Below are 17,093 nucleotides of genomic sequence, written 5' to 3'. Positions count from 1 at the left end.
CAGTACCATAGGATCAGCTACATTCAGTTGTAAATAAAAGTACAGAGTCGTATTTAATAGGGGGGAACTGCTGAGTTTGTTTATAAAGAAGGCTGGTTCTCCTCCAAGTTTCATGTTCCAGCCTGAAAATAACTTCTTAAAACAGCTGTCAGGTTTTGGGGGCAGGGAGGGCGATACCAGCAAATCCGACCTTTCTTTAGAAGCGCACAAGTTACCATGGGCAGCGGCTTGCACTGCACTGAGAAAATTCCTCTGAAATGCGGCCCCTAAAATCAGGCAGGAACGTACTGGATAACCCAGAAAGAAAAACTGGGCCCAGCAGAGCCCCCAGCGCCTGAACTTTGGGAACCCAGGGGCACGGCCGCCCTGGGGGAATGAGCTGTCTCCCACCGGACCAAAAATCCACCGTCTCTCCCTCTTTCACTTCTGCTTCCCTTGAAAGATGTTTTTGCCAACTAACCTCCTGGTTATTAAGTAGGTTTTAAAAATAGAAAGAAATTAAAAGGCCACAGTATGTTTCAAAATTTGGATATTAAATTTCCAAATGCCAAAATGGCAAATTTTAAAGGCGAACACGAAGGAACTCGGCCACCTACTGCCTGTGCTGTAAGCACTTGCTTTAATGCTTACCTTTCAGATTTTCAGGTGTTATTTACACACTTGGTCTCCCTGCTGTTTTGGCTGATAATACTACAACTATACACATACACACACACACAGGCAGCTCAAAAACTCCAATTTCTCCACGTGTGGAGACAGGTTCACATCCGAACATGTTCACATGACCGCTCACACTAAGCGGAACACGTATTCAGAGCAGCCAAATGTCAGCTGGATAAATGCACTGAATCCATCCTTTCTTCCGCACACGGGACAAGGAGAGGCTCCGCCAAGTGCTAAAGGTCTCGAGATTTACTTTGGGGAAATCTCACTGAAATAACAACAAAAAGCATCTTGGATACTCTACTGCCGCTGCAGTATGTTCTTTCCTTCCCCAACATCCAAAAAGGTAAATTGTGGTTCAGGAAACGTCATGAATCACCCCAAATGCTAGGCAGCATCTGAAAACGTTAGGCCATTAAAGAATCATTTCCGTCCTCCCAAGTGAATGTCACTTAAAAACCTTCTCCCTGCCAGAACTACCATAACACTGCAGTAGGAAGGATAAATCATTATCTGGTTTGTACTATTAAAAAAAAAAAAAAAAAAAGCTGCAAAATAGCGTTGACAGCAATTTCTCCTCTCCAAGTCTGGAGGCAGAACACCGGGTTCCACCCACGAGCGCAGGAAGCGAAAGCCGAGCAGAACGACGCGGACACCGGCTTGGACAACGCCGCTAACGAGGACCTGCCACCAGAGCTCGGGATGCAGAAGCCAAGGGACAGCTCAGGAGTATTTGCATTCTCCTCCCTGTAAATACTGCATCTGCCCATACCACTGAGGGGGTTTTCAGCGCTGCTGGGCTGAACCCGCTGTTCTTCATCCTGCTGCCGAAACGTGCCCGGTATCCCCACATCTCCCTGCAGTATCTCCCGGTCAGTATCTCCATACCAATTCACCTTTTTAAGGCCCCAAACTCTATTACAGATAATGCCCAAAGATGTACCAAAAAGGGAAAATACAGCTCAGCCCTGTATTCTTCCTTAACTCCACATGGAGGGAAAAATGCTATGGGGAGAAAATGTGGGGATGCAACTAGATAGGAGAAAATATTCCCAGCTCAACACAGAAGTGTACGTGCGGGCAGGCAGTGTCTGAGACAAAGGTATCAAGGAACACACCATGTCCATGGAGTAGAAATACTGATTTTAACTGCACAGAATGTAGTTGATTTAGCCCACTTACTTACAAATGCCTGCGTTTCTGGAGAAACCTCAACTACAGCATTTCGGGAGCCGCTGTCAGCAATCACAGCTCACTGTCACCAAAATGCAAGCACATCTTCTTACCAGTGAACGAACAAGCTCATTGCCTTGCCCTGCACACAGCAGCACTTTGTGGTGCTCCCTCTACCACAAAGACATTTGGGAAGCAAGCACCTGTTTGCTGATGGGGTTTTAAACCTGCTTTTAGGGGTCACAGCATAGAAATTGCAGTTACTGCACACTGGCACTTCACTGCTGCGTTCTTAGGATGTGTCTGGTCAGTCTCCCATAAAAAAAAAGTGACATTAACTATGGTAAACTTCACAGATCAGGGCAATGAAGCCAACTGTTCCAGCAGCTTTATTAGAGCAGGCAGGAGCCCTACAAAACACAAACATAACGACCCCTGGCTGCAGCTATAACCAGGGTTTGATGAAGGCTGACTTACCTCCTCGGGCAGATTATTGAATGGGCACATCAGAAAAATAACACATTCTGACAGATGCCTGCACTACTGTTTTCCAGGGACAGGCTGCACAGCTACAGACACGGAAGAAACTAACGGCAGGGACTCCAGACAGCTCTCAAAGCAAGCACTTGCCCCTGTCCAACCACAGCATCCCTCTGCAAGCACACAAAGCCAGTTTGTCCCAGTGACCCGAACGCACAGCTTCTTCCCAGCTGGTGTGCTGGGCCCATGCTGCAGATTTTTATCTCCTGACCACCTAAGGGAAAGAGCACATATGAAAGAACAACATTTCATCCTCCCTTTGTTATGGTTCAGTTATGTATTGGTATAAAAATATCCACATATTCATATTGAGACCTTTATTTTAGGCTTTCTTGAAAGGAAGGGGTTGGAGGGATTTTTCTTCAAATTACAAGACATGAAAAAGTCACACCAGGAAAAAGAAATTATGCTCAAGAAAGAACCCAAACTTATTTATTTACCCGACAAGGCTGTAGAAGAGCCATTATCAACCCAAGCATAGAGACAGGATCGTTACTGGCTTTGTGAGCCTGGCCAATGGCCACCTAATGGCAGCTGCAGTCCTCTGGCTAATTTTCTGTAACATCAACCTCTAAGGGTCATGGCAGCAGTGTTATAATTTGACACACACATTGAAAGGGACGATAAAAACTCTCAGAAATACTCTCAGGCTTCCTTCTTCCGATCCCTGTGTCTGTGTTTACAGCCTTTCCTCTTGCACTTCGCTTTGTGCTGAATCACCTGAACACAGCAGCAAGGACTGTCCGAGCACCCTTCTGCGTGGCTTACATGCGTGGAAGCCCTTTGCTAACTTAAAGTGCTCTTATTTACATAAACTGTCAGTGCACTCAGTGTGTACTGATGCAGTTTTATGCATTACCCCCACAGACCTGTTACCGGAACGTCCTGCAGGCGACATGAGCGCACACACAAAATCACACAACCTCCCCAAATCAATAACTCCGCCATTAAAACCAGCTGGCTCCTCTGCAAGGAAGCGATTATAACAACTTCAACAAAGCACGCTGCTTGCATGAGGAAGATTTGCTGCTTAAAATCCGCACAGAACCCCAGCAGGGCCTGGATCCTGGGCGTAGGAAGCAGCACAAGAATGAACAAATCCTGCACTCCGAAGGGGTCGGACAAATAATGTGCTGCCAGCACAACCTGCACAAACTGCAAAGCCCCCTCTGCTACAGCAGCAACAGCGTGCACACTTACAGCCTGCCGTGCTGCATAGCTGCCTATGCCACGAGGCTCACACCAGGCAAATCACAGTCCAAGTTCAGTCCCAAAATACACACGTAACACAGTTTATAAAATAGCTTATAAAATACCGTACTTTATAGAAGGGCAGAAAGCGGGGAAGCCTAGCAAGAAAAAGCTATCCTAACTTTAAAAACTTTCCTTTTATGTTCTAAGACAATCTCCAACTTTGTCACCTCTCGAAATCTTGGGAAGAATTCAACGCTTGACAGACAGACACACTGCATTTTAAAAACAGCCACGTCACGCACACATTTTTTTGCAGCGTTCAGAAAACACTGTGCCTGATCAAAAATGTTTTCCATATGGCCTGATTCAGTCTCGGCACCTGACTGTGGCCACCACGAACTCCTCTGCCCACGGTCCCTGCACGAGCAGCACCGCTGAGTTGGGTGCGCCCCAGCCCCTGCTGAAGCAGTAGCAGCGAAAGAAAGAAAATCTGTCTTAGATGTGCTCCTGCCTTTGCTATCAACAGGTAGGTTCTAATATAGATTGCTAAGCTTTGTTGTTGTTGTTGTTTTTTGACACCAGCCATCTGACAAAGATCTGGTGCAAGAACAGTGCACTATTCCCAAGTAAAGCCTGATCGAGAGCAGCTGATGGTGCCTTCAAACACCAGATCACCAGATCCTAGCTGTAACCGATACAATACATCGGAGCCTCCCAGGACCTAGATGCTTTGACCACATGAGATCTCCATCATTTTAAAAGCTTTAGGCTCTCATTGCAACAAACCTGCACTAATGGCTGATCTTCTGGCCATGAACTGGAAAGAAAGCACACTTGGCTGAAGAGGTCCAGAACTGGAAAGAAAGCACACTTGGCTGAAGAGGTCCAGCCATGAAATGAAGGTTACCAGGCAATTTGGTTAATCCAGTGTTTTTACAACGGACATATCAACAACAAAAAACTCCAGTATGAACACACATTTATTTGACCTAAGCTGAATGTTATATTTTGGCCATTTTTGCTTCTTGGTGAAAAGTAGTTAAAAAAAAAAAAAAAAAAAAAGACAAGTACATTTTTCATAATCATTTCAATAGATGGGATTTCAAAATGACATATTCCTGTTTGCTTTGATTTGTAGCTCATGTGCAGCAATACATAGACAGCGGATTTCAAAAGTTTTCAGGCAGTAAATTGTAAAAGGCAAACCATCCCTGTATAATAAAATAATACAGTTCTTTAGACAAGGATTCCTACCATGGCCTCTGGACATCGCTGTGGCTATGGGCACGTAAACCTCCTTACTGCCTTTGGAAGAATCCAGCTGTGAGAGGTTAAATTTGGTGTTATGCCTGACCCTGCAAGTGTCCCTGAACTTCTCATCAGACACATCAGCAATCCCAACAGTGGCAACCCTACTCCGGTGCTTACAGCTAGAGATATGCTTCTGTCTCACCAAAACCACCAGCTGGCTAAAGTCCTAATTTAAAATTTTTGACAACGGGTCCGAAAAATAAGATGGTAGAATCACGAGCTTTACTGGTCCTAACAGTTCTCACGATGTCTTTGATTTCACCCTGCTAGATAAAGGAGGGACAAAGGACACCCCAGCTCGACTGCTGTGAGGCAGAAGGGTTACACGGTGATGGTCACAGGCACAGAAGACAATTTTTCAGAGATAACAGGCTGCAAAGACAACTTGGTGCGTTTTCATATAAGAAACACCCTCAGGATGCACGTACTTACTGAAATGCTATACATATACACAAACATAACGTATGTCTACATTGAAAGCAAGTAACTCTCAACAGTTTCACGCAATAAAGATTTTTGAACTTCTTTGTGAAAAGCTGTCATCAAATGCCAAAGTATGAGTAAAGTTTCCAGCAGAGGTAGGAAAACGTGACTTCAGCGAAGACTAGAGACCTTTTGTTTACAGCTCCGTACCCGCAGCAGATTCCAGTGGCAGCGATGTTTCATAACCTAAGACATACATGTTAGTTTAACATCCTCAGCAGAAAAATTCAATTAGCGATCACTACGGATTCCAGAAACTGGGGAAAGGCATGGCACGTGTGTGCGTTCCTCTTAAATGGTTTATTGGGATTATGAAACAACTAATAATAAATTTTCTCATCCTCACGTGGTGTTTTTAAGAAAGCTCTCTGCTTCCAGTTGATGCTACATTGCCAAGCAGCAAGTAAAACATTAAATATTACTCATATTGTCTCAATAGTAACTTACATGTACGTACGTGATAAAATCTCTTTCATAACGTACTGCAGAAGCAATGTCAGTCACAGAAAGGGAGTCAGACTGAAAGCAAAACAAGTGAAACCCTTTTACATATTGTTATCAAATAAAAACCAAGTCCTGAAAACTGGCATAGGTGGAAAAGGCTACAAAATCTTGGAACAAGGTCTGATAGTCTGCTATCAGAATTTCACTGTGGGCAAGTGCCACATTCGCTGTTCTTCTGGAAACCTGCAGCCACCATTCCTTCTGCTGGTACAGCCCAAACGCAGACTTCCTAGAAACACCCACAGCTCTTACCGAGCATCACGTTGTTTAAACAACGGAAATTTGGAGCTAACATTGTACTTGGGCTCTTTGCAAATTATGTCCTTGCAGTAGCATTTCCTCATTACATCCTGTCTTTAACACCGGCCGTGTCAGGCCCTGAGCACTTCCAAGAGATTTACCTGTTTCACTTCTGTCCAAGTCGGTCAGAGGATAAAGACACTCCGTTCCCTGCAGGACAGACCTCACATGTCCACTGAACAGGAGTTAAAAATAACTGCAAGAATTTGATTCAAGAACTACCAGGAGCAGCTATGCAAAAGCTTATCAGGCAGCTTTTTGAAAATGGGTATAAAGAAAAAAAAAAAAAAGTTCTATTTCATGCATTAGGTATATGCTTTCAAGTCAGACATCCAAGCTGCACATTAAAAAAAAAAAAGTTTCTATTTCTGTTTTAAATGTCCTCGTTTATCTAATGGATGCAAAGAATTAAGCATCTGATACCAGAAACAGAAGTTTTCTTACATTTCCTAAAGGCTGAATCAACATTTCAAAGCGCATTTTATTTCAATTACTGACTTTCCTTTTTGCTCATTGTGCTGTTAAGCGGAGAACCCAACTGTCACCATTTTAGCTCATAAAACATATGAATAATTGCTAACACTGATTATAAACTAGTTTTGCTTTCACTGTCTCCTTCTCCCTCTTATCTCTGAGGGGGCAGAAGAGGATTCCCTGCTTGAGCAGAAGGTTGTGTCAGATGACCAGAGGTCCCTGCCAAATCTAACCATTCTGTGAGTTTTCCTTCAAAGGCCTGTAAGCTAACAAAAGTGGAAGGGAACCAACGTCAACTCCTAGTTCACAGACAGCTGCATTTGGATGCTTTTCATCTCTCTCTCTCTCTGTGTCCCTCCACTCCCCGTGCAATGGGAGGAACACCGGGGACGGTCCTGCTCTGGTGGACACACACAGGAACCAGGGTTACCTTCAGCCGACAGCCAAAGGAAAAGAGCAAGAGGAAAGACAGCTGCTCTTTCGCTTTTAGGCAAACGAGACATTACAGGCACAGCAAAAGATGCTTGCTTTTGTTTGCGTGATTCTGCATATGTCAAGTCACAAACAGAAAGGTCCCATCAGCAAGCCAGCATACTTCATTCTTCCAGTAGCTCCTCGTCACTGTTCCAATTTGGGGGATTTTCTCTAGGTAGTACAACTTCATGACAATAATGTGATTTCTAAATTTATCAAGTCAAGCTGAAGACAACAGCTTAAGAAGCGCATTCAAAGGAACAGGAAGCACTGTCAGTGAAATAAAGACTTGCAGCATGTATTTATGGTTATTTATATGGTTTCCTAAGAATTCCCACATTAAGTTACTGTAGCAAATACAAATCCAAAAGTTTGCAGGCAGATGTAAGGGACATTTTGAACTTGAGAGATGCTCGCTGAAGAAAAAATGTGGAACATTTTGTTCCTTCACAAAATAATTTTAGAACCATGAAACCTATCTAACCCTAAAGCCACATGTCCGGTAGGCCTAGCACTCTAGGCTAGAGCGTTTCTGGAAACCAGGAAAGAGAACATTCAATGAAAATTGATGAAAACAAGTTGGTTTGGAAGGGCAGCACAGGCCTCCAGAGCCACCCAGGACAGACAAAGAGGATCGAGAGGAGTCCAGCTCCAGCTGAATTTGCCTGAGCAGCCGCGGCCCCTCAGCACAGCCCTAGGCCACGGCCAGGCCCGCAGCCCTGTGGCACTGCTCCCGGCCCACTCCTGCCACCACTGTCACCTCGTGTTTTCACTAAATGCTGTTTGGGAGCACGCAGCTGCACTTCCACAACCCGTACAGCCTCGCTTTAAGTCAAGTTCCAGCCATTTCCCACAAACCTGTGAAACAGCCTTGACAGTAACACAAACGTAGGTAACAGAACCTGTTAAAATGTGTTAATGCGACTACGGTGACTAGCTGGCTTCTTGGCAATAGCAACTCCCACTGGAAGTTAAAAATTGAAAGGCTAGGATTTATTTTTTTTTCTTTTTGAAGGACAGAAATGAGATTGAAAATCATCTAAAAATAGCAGGGAATTTTCAAGTGTCAGCTGTAACGGAAGCAGGAATAGCAGTCTCTCCTTACAGAGCCAGGAGGGATGCAGCCAGCTTGTGATTCAGGATCAAGAGTGAGACAGCTCAACCACGAGCTGCAGAGGGGAGAAAGTAGTGCTAATTTACTAATTTGATTAGTATTCCAGGACAATTTACGGCAACTTGAAATGCACTGAAATTGTACTGTGCTTTAAAGAGGCAAATACACATGTAAGTTCTTACATACTTTGCCTGCCAGAAGGAAGAGTGAAGTACATATTGTGAAACAACTGAAGAGGGTTTTAAACAACCCATTCAATCCTCGTGACAGAAGATGAATATAATTATGTGTTTTTGACTGTGCTTTGTCTTTTCCATCAATCTTTTCCCCCTATAACCTACAATATCAATGCTCTTATTTAAAGAACAGAAAGTTTTCTTGCATTTGAACAGTCCCTCACGTGCCTCTGAAGATTCACTGAAGTAAATGGAGAGAAGGAAGAAAGGAGTTCTGACTTATTTGTAGGGTACTGGTTTGCATTTCAACAACTGTGTTTTGGGGAGCCAAAGAAAGGAACATGAAAGAAAGCCTCTGCAGATGACAATCACTGACTGCAGCAGAAGTTATGGTGTCACTCCAACATTACAGGACCTGATTTCAACACTGATCTTGCCCACGTTTTAAAAGAAAGCCCCACTCGTGCTGTGCTCACTTCAACTCCTTGAGGATGTAAACGTCTTAAGGGCTAGTAAAGCTGTTACTCCACCCAACAGCACTGAGGTAGGGCTGAAGCCAGCAACACCTTCCAACCAGACTGGAAGCCACATGCTGACTTCCCTGTTAGTGTCAGGACATACCAAAAAAAATGAAACTGGAGGCCACTTTGTTAAACAAAGTATATGGGCAGAGCCAGGCCCCACCCTGTGCAAAGTGGAGAATCTTACATTGACGGTAACTGTACTTACAAATGGCTTTGCACCACGTGCAATCAAATTAGCCCAGAAGTATGTTATCAAAACTCAGAGCCTCAACGGTCAGCATCCAGGTTTCCCTTGAATAATAAAATCAGCTTAGGTGTGAGGATTTCTAAATAGAGATATTTTGCTACTTGATCTTGCGTCAAGTCAAGAGCAACTCAGCAAATCTCCCTCAAAATTTGGAGAAATTGATCTTCCTACAGAGGTCATGCCTACCTGGCAATAAAGCTGATTAGCACTAATACATAAATAAAAATACAAATGTTTACTTTCAGAAAAAGCTCTATCATTATATCATGCAAAGTATCTGCAAAGTTGAATAATCACTAGGTTTTCCCATAAGGTTCTTTTGTTTATAAGTACAAAACGTATCTTTACCAAGTGAAGACTTAGACAAGAATGAGGTTGAGCAACTTCATGCACTATTTATCTCTTTTCTTTTTACTATTACACTGTAAAATTACAGATCATGTCAAAATGTTAAATCAACGTGGAATTTACTTCTTCCTGGCAACATGCCTTCATGCAAATTATCTCCAGTTATAATTCTTTATCTGTCACTGAGTACTTTCCATTTTTAAAACACAGGAGAGAAGTCAACCTGTGTATGATATTATATTTTCAGTCACACTTGACAACAAGATCGTGGACTTCCACCTCAATAATAACAGTTTATAGGTCAGACAATATAAAAATGATAAACTGACTATTCACTAAAAACTCCTCTTTAGGGACTAAAGCTGCTTTTAGCCAAGTCACGCAGCAAAGACGAACCCGCACGGAGCTCTCTGCTGAGCTGTCCTACTGGCACAAGCACAAGCCTTCTAGATTTACAGCAGGCCGGGCTCAGGAAGTTCAGGGAAACTTCCATCTTATTTTTCATCCTCCTATGAGCTTGGAGAAGCACACAACTGCACGGGTGCCCTGTATGCAGCACTGCAAAAAGAGAAATATGGGCAGGCTGGGGAGATTTCACTGCCATCACCTGATGGTCTCACCTGATCTGCAAGAGGGGATGAAGGGAAGAAAAATTCAATGCTTTACCTCCACATAACCTTATCTGAGACTTTTTTCTCTCAGGAACACCAGCCCTGCCTCCCTGTAACTTAAACCCGAAGAGCAGCAGAGTATCAGGTCACCAGGCAGGCCTGGCGCAGAGACGCGCATCCCGTCAGCCAGAGGTTGCCACCGCGCCTCCACGCAGCCGGGCTGTTTATGGAGAAATAACAGCCTTCATGGACTGCACAGAAAGGCTGCAATATCAGGCGAAATGGTGAATTTTATAACCGATTTGCTTTCTTTAAAAACGTTTAAAGTTATTAGAAGAAGCACGGAGAACAGCAAAGAACAGAACATTAAGCCCCAGATCCCCAAGCGCTTTACCAGCTGGAGCCACCGGCTGCCACGGGTGATGGAGGATTTTCACACCACCAGACCTGCACCCCACGGCCACGCACAGCTCGAGCTGCTGAGCCAGTGACGGAGAGCACAGGAAACACTGACATTTTTTCCATGATGAAGCAAATGGCAACCATAGAGAAACTGTGTCCATATCTCCAAGCGCTTCCAGGAATTCAGGGGTAACGCCATTCCTTGAGACAAACTGAAGGAGGTGGCTCGAGGCAGAACAGCCAGGAATTTTTTAGGGAATTTAATAACAATGACTCTCACTAGACTAACAGCATACATGCAAACGTCCCAAATGAAACCATGGTTCCGTTGTGCTATGCTCCATAAACAGAGCAAGCATTCTTCCCCAACATGCTTACGCATTTCGAGCGCTCAAAAAAAGATGCTGGTGACCCTGGTATTTCTGGAAATGTTGCTGGCTGGCTGGCAAATAGCAATATTGTGACCTCCTAAGTAACAAGAAAGAGAAATGCAAACAACCAAGAAGAAACAAGAACAACCAAGAGCAAAACAAAAATATTTCCATAAGCAGGACTTTTTATATCCTGAAAAGAGATCTCTGACTCCACAGAGTCCTGAAGGGACACATTAACACCATAATCTCATGTATTATGTGACGCTTGCTATCTTATTCCTCAATACATGTATTTGCTAGGAAGCTCAGCAAGAAAACAGAAAAAGTGAATTGTCCCAAATCCTATGGCAAAATTAATATGGAAGATGCAATTAAACTGACCTCTAGGGCTTATCTATGGACTTGAAAAAAATCACTGCAACATTGCTCCCCTATAACCCCTCAAATCCAAGGTGTTGCTAGGCCAGCAGGCCTAAGCAATCTTAAAACAATGAGCAGCCAGGCAAAAAGACATTGTAAGGCCATCAGTGGCTCTCTTTCCTCATCAGCAGGCTGTAAACACCATCTAGTTAGTTCAGAAGTCAGAAACACGAAGGAACATACTGGGGCTGCACTTCTTGCGATGAGGAGACGAGGAAGCATCGTATCATGGATCAGCCAAAGGAGGAAGAAAAGGTGCTTCCATCCTAAAAATTCCAACGAAACACAAAACAGCACAGGGAAGGAGAAACTTGGTTATACCTCGCATATTCCAGCAACCAAGCAGAGCAGCAGGAGGATGACTCCGGGCACACCTCTACCAGCACCCTGGGGTACTCCTGAGCCAGCACAGCGCCGTGTCTGGAGTGCCAGGGCAGCACTCGTGCAGGCAGAAGTCCCAAAACCTACCCGAGGTGGACACAAGCACTCAGCACCCCTGTCCTGCTGGATGAGGAGTTGACTTGGTAATGTTGACTTAGCCTCAGCCAGATAGCAACGACCGCTGCGGCAGCTCAAGCAATTAAGAGATAATAGGCTAGGCATACAACATAAAAAATAGGATATCATTAAGATACCAAAGGTTGAAAGGAAGCTGAGAAGTGAAGTATTGGTAGGGAAATAAAGCTTATGCCTGTTATCTCCGCTGTGCTTTGATACTTGAAAAGAGTACGACACATGACATAATTAAACAACCACAACAAACTTCCTCTGCTCTATCGCTGCTATCAACTAATGCTCAGGGAAAGCAGTAAAGCAAAGCTTCCTAACAGTACTTCAGTCACAAAACCGAGCAGGTGCTTGGCAGAGGACTATTAATTACAAGGTGAAATTCACTTCACCGCATTAACTCTCAGAGTGGCTCCTTAACAAAACCCTCCCCTGCAGCTGGTTTTAATCCACAGCCCCCTGTTATGCAGTGGCACTGCTGCCAGGTTGCTTTTATCATTGCCATTTCCCCGTTGTTTTTTTTCCCCCTGATGCCATTCACCTGTCAGCCAAGTAAGCTCACTGGGGAGCAAAGGACTGAGAAAAGAGGAAAAAATGGGCAACTGCTGCAGCACCTTGCAGCGTACCTGCACGTCGAGCAGGCACGGCGTGGGGCTGCCTGCACCACACGTACACGTGCACACAGGCTTTGCTTTCTGTAACCATAGAAGACACGGATAATAAAACGTGAGCTAATTACAGCTCCGCGACAAAATACAGATGGGAAAGAAAAAAAAAAAAAAAATAAAAATAAACAAAATAACCCTTGTTAAAGCAATTCCTTGTTCACGTAATTCTTACCACATCTTCCAACTGCTGTCATAGCTAGGTTTCAGGGTGAGAAGAGACCATTAAAATGTCAATCCACAAAGCATACTTCATCTTATCTGAGCTGCATTTCAGCTTGTTCATCCGTAGTGCCCTGGCTAAAGCAGGACCCGTGAAAGGCACTGGAAGCTGCCAAATCCGCATCAGCACGCTGCAGAGAGAGCAGCCTATGCCTCCTTGCAATAAATGAAACCAAGGACAGAACACGAGTCTGAGGAAGACCATGAAAAAACACTCCTGGCATGGGGCGTAACTGCTCTATGCAGCGCTCTTGTGATCTCCTAGAAAACACGAACAAATACATTAAAATATCGAAGAGCAGTACCATCAGTCTCCGCAAGCCAATTTGTGTCACTTTGATTAATGACACTGAGTGCAGTAATAAATTTAGCAAAACCACTTCATTTCACTTGCTGCTGCAGCACAGCCTTTACACTGCATTTAGCTATAGACAGACGAGGGAAAATAAGAACTTAAACATCGCAGGGCTGTTTCTCTGGAAATCATGTAATTTATTTTCACGAGAAAGGCAAGCTTCAAGTTACCCTGACGGAGCGATTATATCTGATCCTTTTTTCTCGAAAGTACCCTTCCACGTAACCACCCCGGCGTCAACAGTTTTCAAAGAAATTAACTTAATTTGTATTTTTAGAAGTCAAATAGAGAGCTAAAGCCTCAGGACACACATCTGCTTCAGCTCCGTGGCTTCCAGCCACCAATGTCATTATTGATATTTTCCCTCCCCGTAAGCCTCTCATTTCAGCCCTGTTGCCATATGCATACAGACAGCCAGTTCACCAAAAATAAGTATTTGTGTCACATCAAAATAAGCACCTGCCACAGGCGAGCAGACCGCCGCCACCGCTCCTACCGCTGTTTTGCAACGCTCTCCCCCCGTCCTTACTCGCTGACCTTCCTACAACCATCCTGGCCTCGTTTCGTATTTACTGCCACAAACCTCTCCTTCCCCACCACAACGCTCTCCTGCGACTCCTCTGGTTTCCTCCACTCCATTTTCCGCACTTTCCTTATAGAAACGTGCGCGTTCACAAGCTGAACAAACAAACCCACGTCGCACAAAAGGGGCTGCAACGCGGTCCACGCTCATTTTTGTTTGTCTGCTCTCCGCTTGGGAGCACCGCTGCTGCAGACACACACACCTCGGAGAGACAAAAGCACGGTGCTGGAGACGGACAGCTTTATCCAGGGAACCCCAGAGTGAAAGCCCCAGCACGTACAATCCCCCTGAACACACCCCTATGTGCTGCTACCTCTGCTGGAAAGCAGTCGAGGGGTTCACTTGAAAATGAACCCTCTGTGGAAAAATGAGTTTTGGCCCCTTATCCGAGCTATAAGGGGAACCGAACAATCCCTCATTTTCTTTCCGGAATTGCAAATTTGCAGTTTCATCCCCCAAATCCTTAGAGCTGCAGAAATGAGAGCATCTGCTAGCTCACTGCACCACCCCAGTAACTTTTTCCAGCCTAACTTCGAACCGTAACAACTCGCTATCAAACTGCCAAATCTGCAGTGCTCACTTCTTTCTGTGAATCCAGCTGTCAGTTTTCCCAAATGCCTTCGCAGTCCCAACTCTTTCGGTGCCAAAAAACTTTTCACAGATATACATAATTTTGCAAAACACATATGCTGTATGTATGGCACATGAAGTCAATTAACAAGTTTATTTACTGAATTAAAGGATGACACACAACAGTCAAACAAAAACCTCCTGCAGACAGCAAGCACATTAACCTTCTCCTCCCTACAACACGATAAGCTCACGAGGAATTTTAAGGAGTTTTGAAGTCCAAGTATGCTTTGAGTACCCTCCAAAAAAAAAAAAAAAAAAGGCATGAGCTCTTTCACACTTATCTCCATGGCATCTTTCACTCTGTAATTCCCTTGGCGTTTCTGATCACCAGCACGCAGAGATACGTGTAAAGCACGTTCAGTTTGCAAGTCAACAAGCATAAGACACGTACTGGGGAAAAAATATTCCCTCGTAAAAGGAGAAAAAAAAACAAAAGAACTGAATACAAAATAAAAGCACGTACCTTTTAACTGGTCAGCTACCACGCTCTGACCCACTCGCTCAGTCACCTTTCCATCCTCCATTTCATAACGATCATCCAAATATTTTGCAGTAGCTTCCGAAATGTGGACTTTTCCAGCCACCCCCAGCTGCTCCATCAGATTGGCCAAGTTGACATCGTTGGACCAAACGTCGAACTTGAACCTCCTCATTCCCAGAATGCCACACAGGACTGTCCCGGTATGGACGCCGACTCTCATGTTCACCATTTCTTTCTTCTCCTGGCAAAACTGCTCGATGGCTTTAATCATCCCCAAGCCCATCTCGATGCAGCAGTAAGCGTGGTCTGCCCGGGGCTCTGGGCAGCCAGCTACGCAGTAGTAGCAGTCTCCCAAAGTGCTTATCTTCTCGCATTTGGTGTCCTCGCACAGGCGGTCGAAACGTCCAAAGAGGTCGTTCAGGAGCCCCACCAGCGCGTGGGCAGATTTATTGGCGCTCATTTTCGTGAAGCCAACGATATCTGCGAACAAAATGCTCACCTGCTCGATCTGCTGCATTTTAAAAGGGCGGAATATTATGGGGGTTTTCTGGATGGAGGGCTTCTTCTTCCTGTTTTTGGGGCTTGAGGTGGAATGGCGTTTGACGGAGTTTTCACTTTCATCATCCCCCTGCTTCATTAAGTCATCGGCTATTATTCTTGGCATAACAGAATGAATCATCCTCTCTTTCAGGGCTTTTTCCACTTCCAAGTCTTTTCCATGCATGATGGACTGCCCCACTTTCAGGAACGTGCTCCTGGACCTGACTTCGGACATGATAAATAAATGAATACCGATGGCGTGGATGCAGATGTGAAGGAAGGCTTTACTCAACAACTCCCAGTAAATCGCCCCGGCTCCAAGAGGCGCGAAACAGTTCTCGTCGCGGAAGCGATACCCAAAGGTCTCAAAGAGGACCGAGTAGGACAGTCCCAGAAACAAGCTTAAATACAGGGGTAGGTGCATCACGGTGTAAAGCAGCAAGAGCACTTCGACACACATGGAGAAACTGCCTACTTGGGAAAGACAAGTGTCCGCGGGACGGGCCGGGGGCGTGCGGTTGGACATGTCGCCGCTTCCTGAGAGGGGATTCAGCGCCTGGAACTGCGGAGCCAGGGTCAAGGCGAAGACCAGGAGGGTGAGTACCAGCGAAGTCCAGACGTAATGGCGCGCGTAGGCCTTGGTGAAAGTGAAGGCGAAGAACGCCACGCACACCGCGAGGAAGCACAGCGCCGGCACCATGAACACGATCCGCTTCTCCCTCATGTGCACGCCGAAGTAGACGCCCCAGAGCAGGCAGGCCACGCCGATGTAGAAGAGGGCGTAGCGGAACCGGCGCTGGGTCTGCGGGAAGCACCGCTCCATGCACGCCTCCTCCAGGTTGGTGGAGTCGAACTTGGGGTTCCACCACTTGGCCGAGGCCCTCTCGAAGAGCTGCGGCAGCTTCTTCTGCCTCCGGAGGCCGGGGCCGCCGCCTCCTCCGGCCGCCCTGCGGGCACCCCCCGACTCCCCGGAGCTGCAGCTGGACGAGATGCTGTACTTGCAGCGCTTGGAGGAGCCGCAGCCCGCCTGCTGCCGGGGGTTGATTTTCACCGTCACGCTGTTGCTGTCCCCGCTGGAGTCGCAGCTCACCTCGGTGCTGTGGTGATGCAGCAGCTGCTGGTGCGGCGGGGAAGCCATGTTGGCGGCTCCTCCCGGGGAGCTCCGAGCAACCGGAGCCGGACCCTCCGGGGCCGGGAGAGCCGCCGGCGGCGGGGCCACCCCGCGGGGCTCCCCCCGGGGGCCGTGCCGCTCAGTCTCCACCCGCCGCCTGCTCGGAGGGGCGGCCGGGCAGCGCCGGGGCGCTCCGCCGCGGGCCGGGCGCGGCAGGCAGGGCAGGGCGAGGCGGGCAGCCCCGCATATTCCCCCGCCTCGCACGGCCACGGAGGCGCCGCGCCCGTGAAGGGAGGGCTGGGAGGGCTGAGGGGGTGGGGGGGTGCCGGGACCGGGACCCGCCGCTCGCTGCGCTTCGCCCCCTGCCCGGTCCCGCTCAGCGTCGCCGAGCGAGCTCCGGGCCCCCTCCGGGAGGGCACCGCTGCTCCATGGCGGCCGCTTGGGCGGGCAGCGCTCCCCTCACGGCCGCCACCGCCGCCGCTGCTGCTTCTGCTGCTGCTGCTGCTGCCGCCGCCGCCGGGCCGGCCCCCACCCGCCCCAGCGGGGCTGGCCCGGCCCCGCCGCCCGCCTCCCGCCGCTCCCCGCCGGCCTCGCACGGGGCTGCGGCACCGAGCGCCCCTCGGGCTCCGCTCCAGCCGCCCCGCTCCCTGCCCCTGCCGCCGGG

At 47.0% G+C, this 17,093-nt stretch overlaps 1 protein-coding gene across 2 annotated transcripts in view; it reads right to left on the bottom strand.

Moving 5' to 3' along the window:
- ADCY9 (adenylate cyclase 9) overlaps positions 1–17,093 on the bottom strand; it is an 86,951-nt gene extending 69,858 nt beyond the window's left edge. For both annotated transcript variants that reach the window (XM_038186690.2, XM_038186691.2), the window contains exon 1: positions 14,761–17,093. In XM_038186690.2, the coding sequence (XP_038042618.1) occupies positions 14,761–16,456 (1,696 nt within the window). In that variant the 5' untranslated portion in view covers positions 16,457–17,093. The remainder of the gene's footprint in view (positions 1–14,760) is intronic.

The sequence above is a fragment of the Anas platyrhynchos genome, chromosome 15 (assembly GCF_047663525.1).
Source record: "Anas platyrhynchos isolate ZD024472 breed Pekin duck chromosome 15, IASCAAS_PekinDuck_T2T, whole genome shotgun sequence".
Lineage (NCBI taxonomy): Eukaryota > Metazoa > Chordata > Aves > Anseriformes > Anatidae > Anas > Anas platyrhynchos.
This window is presented reverse-complemented; position numbering and strand designations above follow the sequence as displayed.